Source organism: Tinamus guttatus, unplaced genomic scaffold (genome assembly GCF_059628265.1).
Source record: "Tinamus guttatus ecotype Peru unplaced genomic scaffold, ASM5962826v1 Tinamus_guttatus_pri_ptg000676l, whole genome shotgun sequence".
Lineage (NCBI taxonomy): Eukaryota > Metazoa > Chordata > Aves > Tinamiformes > Tinamidae > Tinamus > Tinamus guttatus.
This window is the reverse complement of record NW_028289210.1, coordinates 895,223-911,833: the sequence shown is the minus strand read 5'-3', so window position 1 is coordinate 911,833 and position 16,611 is coordinate 895,223. Positions and strand designations below refer to the sequence as shown.

The 16,611-nt window shown below is 39.2% G+C and overlaps 1 protein-coding gene across 4 annotated transcripts; it reads right to left on the bottom strand.

Moving 5' to 3' along the window:
• Nucleotides 1-514: 514 nt before the first annotated feature.
• Nucleotides 515-15,997, bottom strand: LOC104576950 (serine/arginine-rich splicing factor 5). 4 transcript variants are annotated; one of them, XM_088536563.1, is made up of 9 exons: nucleotides 15,879-15,981; nucleotides 14,704-14,806; nucleotides 13,559-13,697; nucleotides 10,558-10,628; nucleotides 9,760-9,843; nucleotides 7,272-7,341; nucleotides 3,407-3,480; nucleotides 2,376-2,486; nucleotides 515-1,712 (listed from the first exon to the last, which is right to left on the bottom strand). In XM_088536563.1, exons 3-9 carry the CDS (start codon nucleotides 13,682-13,684, stop codon nucleotides 1,421-1,423), a joined length of 828 nt encoding a protein of 275 aa, XP_088392689.1. In that variant the 5' UTR covers nucleotides 13,685-13,697; nucleotides 14,704-14,806; nucleotides 15,879-15,981; the 3' UTR covers nucleotides 515-1,420. The 4 variants fall into 4 exon arrangements, with proteins under 4 accessions (XP_088392689.1, XP_088392690.1, XP_088392688.1 ...); XM_088536564.1 differs by lacking the exon at nucleotides 14,704-14,806 and having other exon boundaries at nucleotides 15,879-15,997; XM_088536562.1 differs by lacking the exon at nucleotides 15,879-15,981 and having other exon boundaries at nucleotides 14,704-15,082.
• Between the last annotated feature and the right edge of the window lie 614 nt (nucleotides 15,998-16,611).

Sequence of the window (16,611 nt, the reverse complement as noted above, 5' to 3'; positions counted from 1 at the left end):
TCCTCGTAACAGACACCAGCTGGTTACTTACATGTCACATGCTGCTTGGTTCCCTTTCGTTTGCTTTCCCAACGGTACACCTTAAAATAAAGTCTGCTTTTGATAACCCTAGCAAGACTGCATGAAATAACAACGGCAACAGTAACATCACTAAATAAAACTCTGCAAGGTAAGCCAGAAAAAAGGTTTTATTTTATTAGGATTGGTACACTTAACACACATAAAACTTCGGGATTAATTTACATGTATTTTTTCCAAAAAACGCTTCCCTTCTTTAATGGTCCAGAAGTTTTAAAAAAATTAATCCCAAATTATAAGAACAAACAATATTTGCAGTGGAAATTTCTATTAATTGAAACAACTGTGCATTCAGGAGTTCTAAAGAAATTACCCTCTTTACCCTTTAACATGATTAAATTTTCCTGACACAAATGACTAGACTGTTCCTGGAAATTTTTGCTTCTGTCTTATACTAAAATAACCTTCCTTTCCATCAAGACTATTGCTACTCATACACACAATATTCAATATCATACTTTTGGGTATGAAAGCTATGCCACTTTTATAAACATTAAAAACATGGACATGCATATTGACATTTCTGTGCAGTTTTATGGAGTCACCTGTCAAATAAGACCTCTACATACAAGATCACAAACTACTGAATTACTGGAAAATTTCGTAAGTACAATGGATTTCCAATAATCCTGTCACCTGGATGGTGTGTCTCATTCTAACAGGGAATTCCAGCTTTCATTACTGGTTAACATTGTATTGATTCATTACCAAAATGAGCAATATTAACTGGCCACTGCATATTCCTGAAAGTCTGTTGCAAATTAAGCATATTATCAAGGTCAGTTAAAGCTGGAACTTAAATAGCCTGTTACAAGCCAAGCAACTGGGGGAAAAAAGTGAACTCTAAACTAAATTCAGCTGACCCATTCATTCTCACACAGAAAAGTAGCCACAGAACCTTAAAGAATAAAATCTATATTTCTTGCTCCGTGGATTCAATACCAAGGACAAAAGCTAACATAGTATTTTGGAAGTCAAAGGCCTTGGAGGTGGAGGAAAAAGTGGGGGTCGGGGTAGGGAGAAAGCAGCGTATTGACTCATCCCATTACCTCAGCATTATGTGTACATAATATATCTATGATAGAAACGTTTACTAATAGCAGAAAAACAAAATAAAACAAAAAATAACAGGACTTCCCACTCCAGACTTCACTGAAAGGAGAAAGCTGACAGCCCTTCCTCACAGAGATGGCCTAATTGATGACAGGCACTTTGGCAATGAAAAAGGAGGTTACCCTTTCATCATGTTAACTCTCCCCTCCCAGTTCTCAGGTATAATTTGCCTCAAGTCTTCGAGAAACTTGAATCAAATTAAACACATTAATACACCTCTCTGAGCAGGTTAACTACGGCTATGAGCAGAGCTCGACCTAGAACGAGATTTCCTTTTAGAGGAAGAGGGAGATGGGGAAGAAGCTAGCAGGCTCGAGCGGTGGCTCTTCTGCGAGTAGCTCTTCTTAGGCGTACGGCTGCGAGAACGAGAGCGAGACCGGGAGCGGGAGCGGGAACGAGAGCGAGACCTCGACCTGGACCTTGATCTGGACCTAGACCTGGAGCGGCTGTATGATCTGGAAGAGCCTGTAGACTTGGACCTGCTGCGAGATCTTGAGTAACTCCTTGAACGAGACCTGCTTCTAGAGAAACACAATTAAGAGACTTAGTCTCAGATGCTACAACCCCCAAAAAACATATAAATTAGTTACAGTCATAAGAAAAAACAACAAAAAAAGGCAATCTGAAGGCACAGAACACCAGCACTCCCTTTAGGGGCAAGAGTTAAGCACATTCTCTAGCTATGCATCCTTTGCTCATGTAAAGGAACGGATTATTTTTAAGAGAATCTTCCAAACAAGTACAAGCTAACATGGCATTTTTTAAACACCTATATGCCAGAACTGCTCGGTGAATAATGCAAGTCAGCAAGCTGTTTTTCTTTTACTGTCATCAAAAAGCTCACTTTCACAACTATCTGAATGTATGTGACAGGCATTTCAAAAAAACTGAGAGCACCCTTCCATTACATTAAAAGGATTATAATACCAAAATTCGTAAGTAATATTTTAATCCATTCCTCCAAATATTAAGTTTTATATGTAGCAACAAATACATCCCCTTTTTCTCATTCAAAAAGGTGCTTCATTTACCCTATTTTCAGTAAGTCATCTCTTATCTAAACCTGTTTACGCTGCTGGAAAATGGTTCAGTGTTGTGATATTTAGCTTCGGGCCAAAGAATTAGATATTAAACCTTTGGCATCAATACCACTCAGCAGAATTTTAACAGGTCAGGTGACATACCTGTGCCTTCTATGATCTTCAATCAGTTTAATTCTGCGGCCATTCAGCTCAGTGCCATCCAGTTTTTCCAGTGCACTCTTCATATCACTATAGGATGCAAATTCCACAACCCTATACCATCAAGGGAATAAAAAAGGTAGATTGAAAAAAGGAAGGAGAAAAAGGTTGGGCATTTCTCTATCTGTTGTTAACAGTTCAATGTTTTATCTTTTCAAAACTAATTATTAACTTGGTTAACAGGAAAATATGCCACTAACTGCCTTAGCCATCCATACCTTTCACATCATCTTGAAGCAGTCCTGACACTCTCAGCTGAATTGTAAATTAAAAACGAACCCAGGAAGCACACAAATCTGTATCAACTGAGCACATCTCCTTCAGTCCCTCACTGAAGTACACTCTAGAGCTGTCCAATCAGCAAAATAAACTTGCAAAATCTGGTTGTTTCTCTAGATCTTTATGGTGAATAAGAATTCCCTCTTTTTCTTTTCAGTTTTCTTTCTCCCTCAGAAAAATCTAAGTTGCATTTGCTTGGAGTGGTCCTCAAGCACTCTTTGGCCAGCACATCCACTCCACTCATTTCCCTGCTTTCTGCTCTTTGCTTGCAGGACCACTGTGCGCAAGTTAAGAATACCTGGAGAAGAGACACCTGCCTACTCCCTGTGGAGTTCAGTTGTATCTGATCCCATGACTTTGTACAGTAAACTAGAGCAAAGCAGCCAGACGCAGCAGATATTTTGGCCTGAAGAGTCAGCATAAGATCATAAATGACTAATGAATGCAAGTTAAGGATGGCACACGCTACTGCCAAAAGAGTTCTTTTATTTAGATTGTTTGCACTGTAAAAAGGAAAGACAGTTTATTACCATTTTTGAACTCTCATTTACTGACAGATTTTATTTTTTAATTGGAGAGATTATAACATGGAACCCACATCACAGATCAATGCTTCAGTTATTTTTGTATTGCAACAATCTTGTCTTTGTTAACGGTTTCAGTCATCATGTGGATTTATACAGACATGAACTTACCCTTCATTCCTGTTGTTTCTGTGCGCATCCACATAAGTTACCTCTCCTGCCTTTCTCATGACATCTTTCAAGTCCTGCAGTAAAAAATAACATTTTAGCCTTAAATAATACATACAAGCGAGTTAGCTGTAAATAATATCCCCCCAAAGCTTTCTCCGCTAAAACTGGTAATTTTTTGTATGTATGTAAAAACATAGAAAAAACAGTGTCTGAAACTCAGTTTATAAAATAACAACTGCATATAGAATGCCTCACTCTTATTATCATGACAATTAAATAGTTTTAAAAATAATCGCTCATACAAAAAATGCTGTTATGAAAACATAATGCAGTAATTAAAACACCAACATATGAATTATACCAGATTAAAAGTAATATAGCATTCAATTCAAATTAGTATGACTGTTTGTATGGACTAACTCCACAGCTAAATGAACATCCAAAATATTTAGGCAAATTTATTCTGCAGACTTCCCCGCCCCCAATTTCACAACACACTTTAATGCAAACGGGTACAATTAATGCATAATAAATACTTCTACAGAGGGAAAACTTCGTTACGTTTAGCTTCAATATTCTGTCACGCTACAGCATTGTTTCAATAGACACCTGTGTGTTTAATTTAATAGCAGCTAAACACACAGACACTATAAAATTACTTGCTCAGCAATGGGATAAAGTCCAAGCAAATAATGTAAAAGGTCACTAAAGAATCTAGACATTTGTAACAGTTAAACCGGTACTTTTACCAAACAGTAGCTGTCACTTTACAGTCCCAGACTACTTACCGCAGCACGCCACAAGTGGCAGATGACATAAGAAGGTACCTTAAGCAAAGAGCTGCTTGTCCAATACCTAGCTGGCCAAGAGGAACTCTCTGGCATGAGAAAGGCAGAGCGCTGGCTCATAGCAATGTGCTTCACGGAGGTACCAGAGGCCCTGAAAGCACTGCACAGAGTCTCCAGAGGTGGCTAAAGAACCCGAGGATGATCTGCGCTAGCCAACCGAGATCAAACCCAGGCAAACCAAGATCTAGATCGCCAAAAAACAGGAGTGTCATAGGAGCCAAAAGGAAAATTCAGCACAGGCCAAATCCTAGAACGTCAGGCACTAGAAAACCCCCAAATCTCTTTCTCCTCCACACAAGAAAAATGAGGGTTAACCCAAATCAAGGTTGTTAGAAGAGGTTCAAAACGCACTTGGTTAGAAATATGCTTGAGAGAGAAAATATTACAAAACAGAACATTTGCCACAGACTATAAGTAGGCTTAGCTGTATCTATCTTAATTAAAATTCAATAGTTTAATTTTTAAAAATGCCATATGCAAACTAGCATATATTTTCCTTGCTTCACATATGCTTAACACAAATAAACTTTAACAGTAAATAAGAAATGGGCCTTACAGCACCACAAAAAACAATACTTGAGCCTAAGGATGTTTATAGCAATTCAAGGTGAAAGATCAAGATTTTGGTTCTACTCAACTCAGTGAGAGCCTAAATCAAACCAGAATTCATAAATCAAAAGAAAGATTAAAAAAAAAAAAAAAGGTGAGTCTACAATATTACTTTCTAAGTCAGTAATTTGGACTTTAAAAATCAAGGCTTCCAGAATTGAGGTATCCATACAGTATTTAAACTCTGAACTCTAAAGAACACCATCATGACATACAACACACATTATTCCTCAGAAAAAGAGGCAGTGTGCATGTATTTTACAAAAGTTTAATAAAATAATGCTTTTGTTAGTGGAATCTTTTGAAGGTACCTAGTTTTACTTAATAAAAGCTAGGCTAAAAGTTAATTCTCCCACGAAGTTTACTTTTCTAATTTGCCTTAGCAAAAAAAAACCTAAGCTATTCTTAGCACCAAAGAAAAATGAGGTTCAGCATGACCATAAATAGAAAAATATATATTAAAAATTAAATCTGGATGTTAAATGGATCTACTCTTCCCAACTGTAGACCAATTTGAAGCTTCACAGAAACTTAAGAACCAATAAGAGTGGTGGGAAAGCTCTGAACATGCAGAAATGCCTGTTTGTTACGGTAAGGAGAACTCTCAATAGTTGCACTTTTTACTGCTTATATAGTACATTATCTACCACTAACATAGTCAGTAAGATTTGAAGAACCTGATCTGAACACAAATTTTACGTGTTCCTTTAAATGGTTTTTTTTTTTTTTTTTTTTTTTTTTTTTTTTTTTTTTTTTAAATCTCCTTCCCCTCCAACCAAACACAAAAACAGAACTCAAAGACTGGGACCCTGCACATACTAAAGATGAAAAGATGCACGTGAGTTTTAAAGCAAGAAGGTTCCAATTTGATTGTGTTTCTAAGCATCTCAGGAATTACAAACAGATTATCTATTTTAATCTGTTATACAAGAAACACAGCTTAAAAAGCTAAACTATGGCCTCAAAACTAAATGAGCTTTATGTATAGATTTTCATTTCAAGTGAGCTCTGTTATTTAGGCAGGTATCAAGAAGTAGTTCTTTTACAGTAACTTCAGCACATTTAAAAGAAGTATTAGAGCAGTTAATAAAAAAACTCCGAAATTCATCAATATGAAATCTTAAGTGGGTAGACTTCATTCTAAAATAGTAAGCAGACATAAAGCCATTATAAATATTTACTAGTAAAAAAAAAAAAAAGTTAGAGAAATGTTATTTTTTTTACAGGTTACAAATCGAACACTGAACAGCTTTAGAGGATTTACCTTTCTTAACTCTCCATTCTAGCTTATTTCTGTCATCGCTATCATCCTTTCTAAATGCTGTGCGTCTCAGAATGATCCTTTCATATTCAAAAATTGCATAGCATACCCAAAAGTGATGAGATGGAGTTCACTTGTTCATCATCTCAATGTTTTTTTTTTTTTCCCCTTCTAGTTATTTAATAATTAACACAACTTTACAATTACAGATTTTTAAACCTTTCATGCAGGAGACAGACAAACCTAGTTCTGCCATTTATCTGCATGGACCATAACCAAGTTCTTATGAAAGACACCCGTGCAGCCTCAGGCAAGCAAAAGAGCCTCCTCATGAGTATTTAGTAGCAAGACCAGAACATGGAACATTCATAGTGTTCTACGCTGTTTTTCACTGGGCTAATCAAATCCCTCTATTCAAATAATAAAGATTAATGAACAAAAATAAACTGTACTATTCATTCCGCCTTTTGTATGTATCTGTTGCTATGTTCTTAACAAAAATAAATTGTATACTAAATAAAACAGAATTTAAGAAATTGATCATGTTGCTATTAAAGCCAGCTAAATATTAGAAGGACTGGAAAAAATCAGAAAAAGGGTAAGAAAGTTTCAAAAGCTAATTACTAAAAGTTTTTTTTTTGTATTTATAATGAACGCACTTCATAAAGTAGTTTTCCTGAGATTACATTTATTCATGATGTATTAACAGACATCATCATGCACTATATAACAAAAACATGCCATAAGACAAGACCTTAAATTCCACTCAGAAAAAAGGCATGCACTCACAGGTGCAACATTACAATATGCTGAAATGTATGTTATACTTCAGTAATTTAGAAACAATCCAGATGTTTTTTTAAGTTTTACCCATTAGTCATCACGAATAAGCAAGAATCAATTTTCAACTACAAAGATCAAATTATAAAACTATTTGCACAGCTGTGAAACTGCAGACTCTTTAAATGTTTGAGTACAGTTCTTAGCAGTCACTGAGGCTTTTGCTTTATTTTTATTCAGGTTACATATTTATGATGGCTTTAATATAAAATTACTCTGAGAAAAGGTTACTTAAAGAACAGGAAATTAATGAGTTCTGAGTAAGGGTATTGTAACAGTGAAGAAAGAAGGTAGGAGGCTAACTCACCTGCCAGCTGATACGGGAAGAAAGGTTTTCAACTATGATTCTGTGTTCAGTACGAACAGGAGGTCCATATCTGCTCCAAGAATTCAGAGACAAAAAAATCTCTAGCATAAGGAATTCAGAACTTAAACAATCTGACATTTTCTCTAGCTTACTAAGGGTTTTAGGTTCAGTATTTTCCTCATTGATGGACTGCAGATTTTATTCTCACTAGTCAAGACCATACAGCTTATCTAAGTGTCCAAGTCACTAGAAGTAAGCTGCAATGAGTAGAACAGAAAGGATTCTGATGAAAAAATTTACATCAAAACAGTCAATAGAGCTCCCATTTTTCTAAACACAATGAAATAAGTGCCTAATAGAATGAAAATGATTTAAACTTTAGTTTAATTTGGGTACCTGGCATACTCAACTCACACACATGGTTTTGCAGGTTATTCATATAAAGGGCTTTTTTTTGTTTGTTTGGGTTTCCCTTTTTTTTTTTTTTTTTTTGTAGTTAGTAGAATAAACTCTACTTCTTCAAGTCAGGGAGCCAGAAAGCACAATTTAAAGTCACCTTAGTTCAAGATTCTTAATTGCTAATCATGTATGTTAATATTGGTGTATGCCACCATGATGTATACTAGTCAGTCTTTTGCATAGAAATATTCTTATTTTACTAAAAAGGGATCACGCTAGCTGGTTGTCTTGGGGAAAAAAGAAAAAAAAAGTAGCAATTCCCAAGTGAAAACTGTTTTTTTCCCCACTTAGAAAAATACCCTTTCAAAAAAAAAAAAATCACAAAGAAAGTAATGGGAAAAAAAAAAGTCCAGAGAAGATACTGCCCTTGCAGGTAATTTGCTTTCTATTCTCATATTCCCAATTATTCTGAATCCACAGGAATTTTAGAACTCTGGAAAAAGGCATGCCAGCTTTTTGATAAATAACATAGGATTCTAATCACTTTGTATTGCTAAGAAATCACTGAGGAATCAAGAACAGTGACCTTGGATCAAACTGTTCTCACCTTCTCCTCCCATAAAAGCATAACCCTAAATCGTGCATATTGATTTGTACACTGAAGCATAGGCAATTCCATTTCAGTGCATACCTCAGCATGTCCCAATTTTTTTCAGAACATCCAGATCTTCAGAGCATTTAAATAGAAGTCCCAGAGTCCCAAAATTGGCAGGCTGAGTATCATTTTTCCATTACTGCAAATCACAGTCTCTTCCTATCATCAGGAATGGGCAGTCTGACATCATGAACACAACTACAACACTAGATGCCCATGACCTCCAATTGCACTTCCTACTTTAAAAGGTCCCAGACTTCGGACCAATTCTACCGCATCAAGCTTGCGGTAAAAAGAAAAGAAAAAAAATCTAATTAGCATACATGCATATGCAAATTAGATGTTCCATACACTCACTGATTTGTAACTGTCAGCAATTCCGACTTTGAGGCAAATGTGAAGGTCTATGTTAGTTAAGTCTCCCTTTTTCTAAAGCCAGTCTACATAGGCATGATTATGCATGATTATAACTGTGCCCACAGACGAAAATTTTGCATGTGTTAACATTCATCGCTGACTGAAATCATGAGAAGTAAATACTGCTACAAATACTGGATATCCACTATGGGTATTCTGGATATCAGCTATATCCTGTTCTTCTCAGATTCCATTCTTGGACAGAGACTGCCCTTCAGCATGTTTCCAGTCAGTCAAACTATGTCACTCGATATCTAATATTTGGTGTTCATCACATATGCTGAAGTAAGCATTTGATAACCATACAGATGGAAACTGTAGAAGTTTATTTAGACAGTAAATACCCTAGAAAACTACTGCTCTGCAGTTATTTTACAGAGCCCACAAATTTATAAAAGAATCCTCAACAGAGAATTACAGAATCTTTATACCATGAAACTGATACACCTGCCAGAATCATTTAAGAAATACAGACCTGTATGTCTAAAATTTAAATTACAAAAAAATGCAAGATGTAGGAAGCATGTTTTAATTTACTCCTTGATGCTCTACAACTTTGAAGCTTTTGATTAATTTTTTTCCTAAAAGTTTGGTTTCAAAATAAATTATATTGAACTAATTGCTGCAGATTCTTGCATTGATGTTTACATCTTTTTTGCTTGATTTAGTTTTTAAAAGAGGAAACCCAACTGCAGTACTACTACTTTACTACTACATCACATATACCATAGCAGTGAGCAAGACCAATGCAATGCATAGAACAGGGCGAGGGGAGCATTTCAAAATATGTCTGTCAATCTTCATGAACCAGTTAAACTGCTTCAAAATCCACATTCTCCTGCTCTGGCAGCGGGAGGAAAATGACAAAAGACTACTGAGGTTTGAGAACTTAAGGCCTCTTCCATGACAAAACACAAGGAAACAGGTCTCCATGGCTCCAATCATAGGAATAAAATAATGTTTAAGCACCGTTCTTCAGTTGCTCTATTTGGTGGAAAGAGAGTCAAAATCACCTACCTAGATCCACTGGACTGGTAATAACTGAATCGTTGCGAGAATCTGCCCCTTCCTCTTCGAGCTCGAGCAGGCTCAATTGTAACCCTTATGATAGTAGGGGAAAGAAAAGAAAACAAAACACTTTTTAACAATTTAACACGGACTTACATCTTTAACAAGTGGAAGCACATGAGCACAAACAAGAAGTATCTTGCCCTTACATGCAACACTTTATACTAGAATTGCCAGCATTTCTTAAAGAGACAGAACTGCCTCGTCTCATCTGCCTCCCTTGGACTTCCATGAAAATTATCACGGGTCATTCAGCCTGTTCTAGTCAAACATGTATTTGAAATGCAACAATAACATAATGACCTAAAACAAACTTCCACAATCAAAGTAAAGACCGCTTTAACATAACTACACTGCTATAAGCTGAGGGGCAACACTAACGATGGCAGGTTCTCATTAGTTTATTTTCTGAAGTAAACGAGTAGATAAACGAAAAATAATCTCAATTCTCTTTGACTAACATTTCGAGAGACAAAACTACGAGAAAACTTTTGGAGCAGAAAAATGTTAAAGCAGGGCAAGAGGAGAAAGCAATTAGCTCTACTCCATCCACCTCACCAAGCCCTGTGCTCTTTTTCTTTATATAAGACTAAAGCCGGGATCCTGACTAATCTCTTTATCTACAGATATGGAAGGCGTATCTCATTAGAGGCACAGGAAACAGCCATCAATGCACAAGCTAGTGTACCATACCTGGATGCAAAATACTTTTGCTGTTCTTAAAGGAAAACTTGTTACTAAGCTTACCTCTCATCACACAACTCTTTACCATTTAGTTCATAAATTGCATCATCAGCATCTCTGTGGTCTTCAAATTCCTAGGATAAAAATACAAATGAAGATTTTCCCCTCACACTATTTATTTTTAAATTAGAAAAAGTATGCTTTCTTCATCAAAATTCAAGTTCTGCAGCAAATATATCCTCTCGGCTATTTTAATATAATTATTTGTAGGATCTTTGTAAAATAAATAATTGATCTGCTTTATTAGAATTAGCATGCTCTGTGCCTGAATCAGCTATAATATGCAATTCCACATGCTGTCGCAGTGGAATCTGCCACTTTATCATCGGTAGCAGCATTGTTTTCATCAGCTTGTTCAGCCCCTGCCCCCTGTCCAGCCCACTGGTTCTTGGCAAAACTGCTTGTAGAGCTCTCCAGGAAACTAGGTCAAGAAACCTGTCCAGGTGAGAAACAGTGCACAGGGTGCAGGGGTTAGGGTGAAAAGTGTTTTTTTTCAGCTACATCAACTTCCCAGATAGGTTCACCACATGGCTAAACCATCGCAAGAGGAAGAGGGAAAGTAAGAAAGAAGGCAACCAGTGAGAACAAGCAGCTGGATAGGGACTGCTTAAACCAATGGCATGGATTAAAAAAAAAAAAAAAAAAAAAAGAACACAAGCGTCTCATATTGCAGATAATATTTGCCTAAGGACAGCTTTTCAGAAGCAACAGTGTCTTAAGAAACCTTCCCCATTCCCTACTAAAACCAGCTTCGCTGCCAAGCACCACTGATCCCTGGATCCCTGCAGCACTGTGCAGAGATTATCTTGGAAAATTCATCTAGCTTTAGCATTAGGAATACTGATAGTTAGCAGCTACAATTCACTGCTTTCAGTTAATTTCCAATACACTGCATGCCTGAAGTCTATCTAGCTTTGGGAACTAAAGTTTAAAAACATTCTGCATGGAAGCCTACAGAATTTGAAGTAAATCTCAAAGACAAGAAATGATTCAGACCAAGCACAAAGAAACATGCCTTCTTCTTTTAATTAAGCCACTGCTCAACAGCATATGATCAGAATCATTTGATTTGTAAAATGTTTCACAAACACAAATTTTATATGAACAAAAACAAATGTTAAACTGGCAATTGGTCAGGATGAGAGCTCCTCAGGGGCTAATACTCTTCAGTCTGCTTATAAATGACCTACATGACAGGACTGAATGCACCCTCACCAAGTCTGTGGGTGACATGAAACTGGGAGAAGTAGACAGGCCAGAAGGAAAAGCCATCGCACCGAGAAACCTCACCAGGCTAGAAGATTAGGCCAACAGGAATTGCAAGACTTAATACAGCTTAAATTTAAAGTGCTGCACTGTGACAGAGTGATCCCAAGCAGCAGGACGGCTGGGATCTGAATGACCACAGGGTAGTTGTGCTGAAAAGGATGTGGGGGTGCTGCTAAGGATGTGGGGGTGCTGCTGGAGAGCAAGCTAAGGCTGCTACAGTGTCCAGCAGTAGCCCTTTACTGCAGTGAAGCCAGACATTGTCCTGGGTGGCTGCAGTAGTAAGAGCATAGCCAGCAGATCAAGGAATGTGATTATTTCACACCCCCTGGCATGTGTTAGGCCACACCTAAAAAAAAATATAGCCAGTTTTAGTCCTCCCACTCAAGGCAGACACTGAAAAACTGGACAGGAACAATAGGGGGTCACCAAGATGATCAGAGGGCTGGAAATCTGATATATAAAGAAAGGCTGAAGGCATTGGGTTTGTTCTGCCTTGAGAAGAAAAGAATCCAGGAGCCTCAGCCAGTCTTTCAATGCCAAAGCATAGGTATAAAGATGATACTTTTCTCACATGAAGCTACAGAGGTGACACTTTCCTCATATGGATACACAGTGACAGGACAAAGGCAAAGGCACAAGTTCTTTGAGGGAAATTTTGTCCAGATAGGGGAAAAAATTCTTCACTACAAGAACGGCTAAACATTTCTGACAAAGGCATGAAACAATTATTCAAGCCTACCAGTTGGTGGGTTTTTTACCTAGGAACTGTAGAAGAGAGGAAGGAGGCTTGGCTGACTCATGTAAAAGATTTGGGCAGAAGTTGTTCTGAACGAGTCAACAACACTGCCCCTCAAAAAAAACAGAAAGTCTCAGGCAAAGAGCAACAACTGGAAAGCACAGACTAAAACTCCGTTTCATCTCTAGACCAATCATTTACCTCCAAGACTTTAAGAGGCGGCTGTTCACCCACTGCCTAGCAATCAGCAAAGCAGCAGCTCATAGTGCAGGGCTGTCAGGATCCAGCATGTTTAGGACCCAAGAAGTAATATTCACATGGTGCCGAAGAGCCAAAGCCTGTTCTTCGCTCTTTTTCCATAACTTCACACAAGGGATGGATTTTGGCACAAAGGAGGTTTGTCACAACGTGAGGGCAATAAAAACCTTTCCAGCTGGAATTCAGTGCTGCAGAATGGCTAAGTCTCAGCTCTCAACAGAAAAATAGTACAGAAACAAGCTGATCCTGAGTAAGCTTGGGCACCTGTAGAATTGCGAAGATCTGGACAATTGTTAAGAGATACAGAGCTCTAGAAGATTTGGACAATAGTTAAGGGATACAGAGCTCTAGAAGGTTGTGGTAGAACTGCTTTTACGTTAGGCTGTTATTTAGAGTATAAGGCCTTCCAGTCCAGGAGACTGGAACAAATAAAAAAGAAATAGAAGTGAGACTATGAAGACTTCTCTTCAAGACAAGACTTTGCTGAGCTTTAAAATACCATGCATTTAATGCAGTGAGAATATTACAAAGATTTTGAAAGAATACAAGCCAATACCAAATAATACATAACTGAGTAAGAAAAAACTATAATCATATCACCTGAAAAGCAATCTGAGGCATTCACATTAACCTATTCTGTTTCCCATTTTAACTGTTATTCTCTCAAGCATTTTTCTCCTCTTAATATCAGTCTAGCCAGGTTAGTACCTGCAAGAGAAAAGAAAATGAGGTGCTAATTACCACAAATCCAAAGCCGTTTTTTAGATGGATTTCTCGTATGCGTCCATATCCTTTGAAGAATTTCTCCACATCTCGTTCCCGAGCTCGTGAGCTTAGGTGTCCAACGAAGACACGGCATCCACTCATCTTAAATTTGATACTGAGAAAGACAACAGAATCAGATAATAAACCTAAAATAGGTTAAAATCACTTCCATATTTCAGAAAACCTGGTTAAATTGATTTTATCATTCCCCAGCTATGTATTTTAAAAACCTGGATATCCGCTATAGGCAGAAAAGTGAGAACATCTGCTCTCACCAACTTAAAAGAACTTATAGAGAAGTCCACTTTTTTTAAAAAAAAATTCACGTAATTTTAATACTTTTAGTAAGTGAACTGACACCTTCATTAACTGCTAGACTAACAAGGCTTCTGTACCTCAGAATATAAATAATGTGGCTAACTAGTAAAAATACAAGACTGAATAGAAGTTTTAGGCTAATCATTGGGATAAAGATGTAATACATTTTCAAATGTTTATTTTCAACTCAAAGGCCACCTGCAATGAGTTTTATTGGCATTCAGAAGACAAGTGGTTTAATCAAACTAATTTTCACTAATTAACAAATGCCTCAACATGAATCATGAACAAGAAAAAGGCTGTTGTTGAGATTTCAGCCATGGTAAAACCCAAGGCCGTTTTTTGAAAATTCAGATTCTCAAAACTATCTATTGATCCAGCATACATAATTTCATATACTTTATGGAAGCCCATAAAGATAATCAAAGGATTTGATTATCTTAAACATCTTTCTACTTTTTCAATACAAAGGCACTCCAAATTCAGGAACTCTCTCCTTCTTGTTTTAATATTAGCTTATCGATTCAAATATTTAGTTAGAAATTAACTAAAACAACAAAAATATACATTTTAAGTTTATATGACAGCAGAGAATGGTAATTGTTCTGCTCCATGCATCATTCTGCTGTCATACAAAACGCAAAGAATCCAAACCCTATGGAGTGGATGCACAACGTGATCTTGTACGACAAAGACAGGCTGCAAAGCAGACACCGAATGGAATATAGGCATCATCTCAATCATTAACTTAACTGCACTTGAAGCACAATTTGGAGGGAGTATTTGGGGTTAGCGTGATTTACCTTTTGTGTTAGCACCGACCAGGTTTATACTGTTTAGCTTCCTTGCCAGTTCAGGGTGCCACCAGAGAAGTACCAGAACTTACGAAGGGAGGCTGCAGGGCATCTTAAAGCGAGAGGGACAGAGCAGTGACAGCACTCAGGTTAGCCGAAACCGCCACGGAACCACGGCCTGAAGTGGACAGCCATTTAATCCTTGCCACGTTGCGGGTTTGTACTTCCCCTGCAAGGGGCTATTCTGCCCTTTGCAGCCGTCGCCTCCTTTGTGTTGGCACCTGCACCTTTATGCCCACTTGGAAAGCCAGGCCAAAGGACAGTCAGCTCCTTTGGAGAACAGCTAGTCTGGAGTCAGACTGGCTCCCTGATCCACCCACCATACAGGCATAAGATAAGGAAGGCCAGCAACCTTTAAGGGAAAAAAGGACCCTTTCAGAGGCAGCAGAGACTCCTACAAATGCTTGATTTAAAAAATACTCTAAAAATAGAATTCCCGTGTTGGGGAACAACACAGATTTGTCAAGTTAAAGCAAATCTGTAATTGCTGCTCGATGGCTTTCGTTTTCAGTTCCATAAAAATAACCGGGGGGGGGGGGGGGGGGAGGAGGTGTGTGGAGGGGGAAGCAAAGAATCAGAGATCAAAATGAACATGGGAGAGATGGAGCCGACTAGCTGGGAAAAGATCAATACATCTCAAGAAATGCAGCACATCTGCCCACGCGTTATTTAGTCAGACACCAACGGCTTGAACTGTGTACGGAGCCCTGGGAGCGGCGGGGCTCAGCACGCTGCTCCCAGCACAAAGCACTGGGCTTGTTTACCCGCAAGGTACTGCACAGCGGGGGATGGAAGCGCTTGGCAATGCGAGGCCCGCGACCCGCTCGGCCGCCCTGCGGAGCAGCCGAGGCGAGGCCACACTCGCCGCCTCCCAAAGCCCCTCCCGCGGGACACCGGCGGCTTCTCCCTCCACTCCCACCCCCAGTGGCGGCGGCGCCGGCAGCACCGGAGCCGGAGGCCGCGCGCGGGGGAGGCCGTGGCCTGCGCGGCCTGCTGGCCTCCCGCAGCCATTTCCAAACCGCCCCGGCCCGGCCGCGCAGCGCCGAGCAGGCTTCCGAGAGCCGCTTCCCCCCCGCACACCCGCTTCCCTGGGCTCCCCGCCGGCCCCGGGGGCCGTTACCCACCGTCGCTGAGGGCTAGCTCCGGCGGGCCGCGAGAAAACCGCTCGCCGCCGCAATGGCCGCCGTGTCCCTACGAGACACCGACAACGCCGCGCGACACCAACCGCGCCTGCGCAACCGCCAACGCCCGACTCTAACTCCCGGCGTGCCGCGCGCGCCCCCACCTCTCCGCAGGCAGGCAGTGGTGCATGCTGGGAGTTGTAGGCGCCCGGCCGCGGGCCTTGGTGCATGCTGGGAGCTGTAGGCCTGGTCGAAGGGCCGGGGGCTGGGTCTAGTCTAAATTGGGGTTAATGCCTCTTTTTTATTATTTTTATTTTTATTATTATTTTTTAAAGTCACACCTTTGATTCAGGCATCAGCCAGATTTCATGCACTATGATTACTGTCCCTCAGAATATAGTGTACGTTTGGGGATAAGTATAAATGTGATATCTGTAAAAACCAACTGCTGTGAGCTCCCCCACCTCCTTTTTAATTTATTTTTTTGTAAGAAAATGTTGTAATCTGGCAGTTTAACGAATCTAAAATATGCTAAAAGAGAAGTGGATTGTCGCAGCTGGGTGGAGTCCCTTAATTCCCGCTCCTTTGATAAGATTGCCTGCCCAGGACACTCAAAGTGGGGCCCTGTGGCTTTCTAGGCAAATTTAGCATAGCTGGAAGCATTGGAGCATTACAGGAATAGCATCAGGTCCTCCACGTGCTGTGTGAGAAGCTCAGGAGTAGAGAGGAAAAAGGT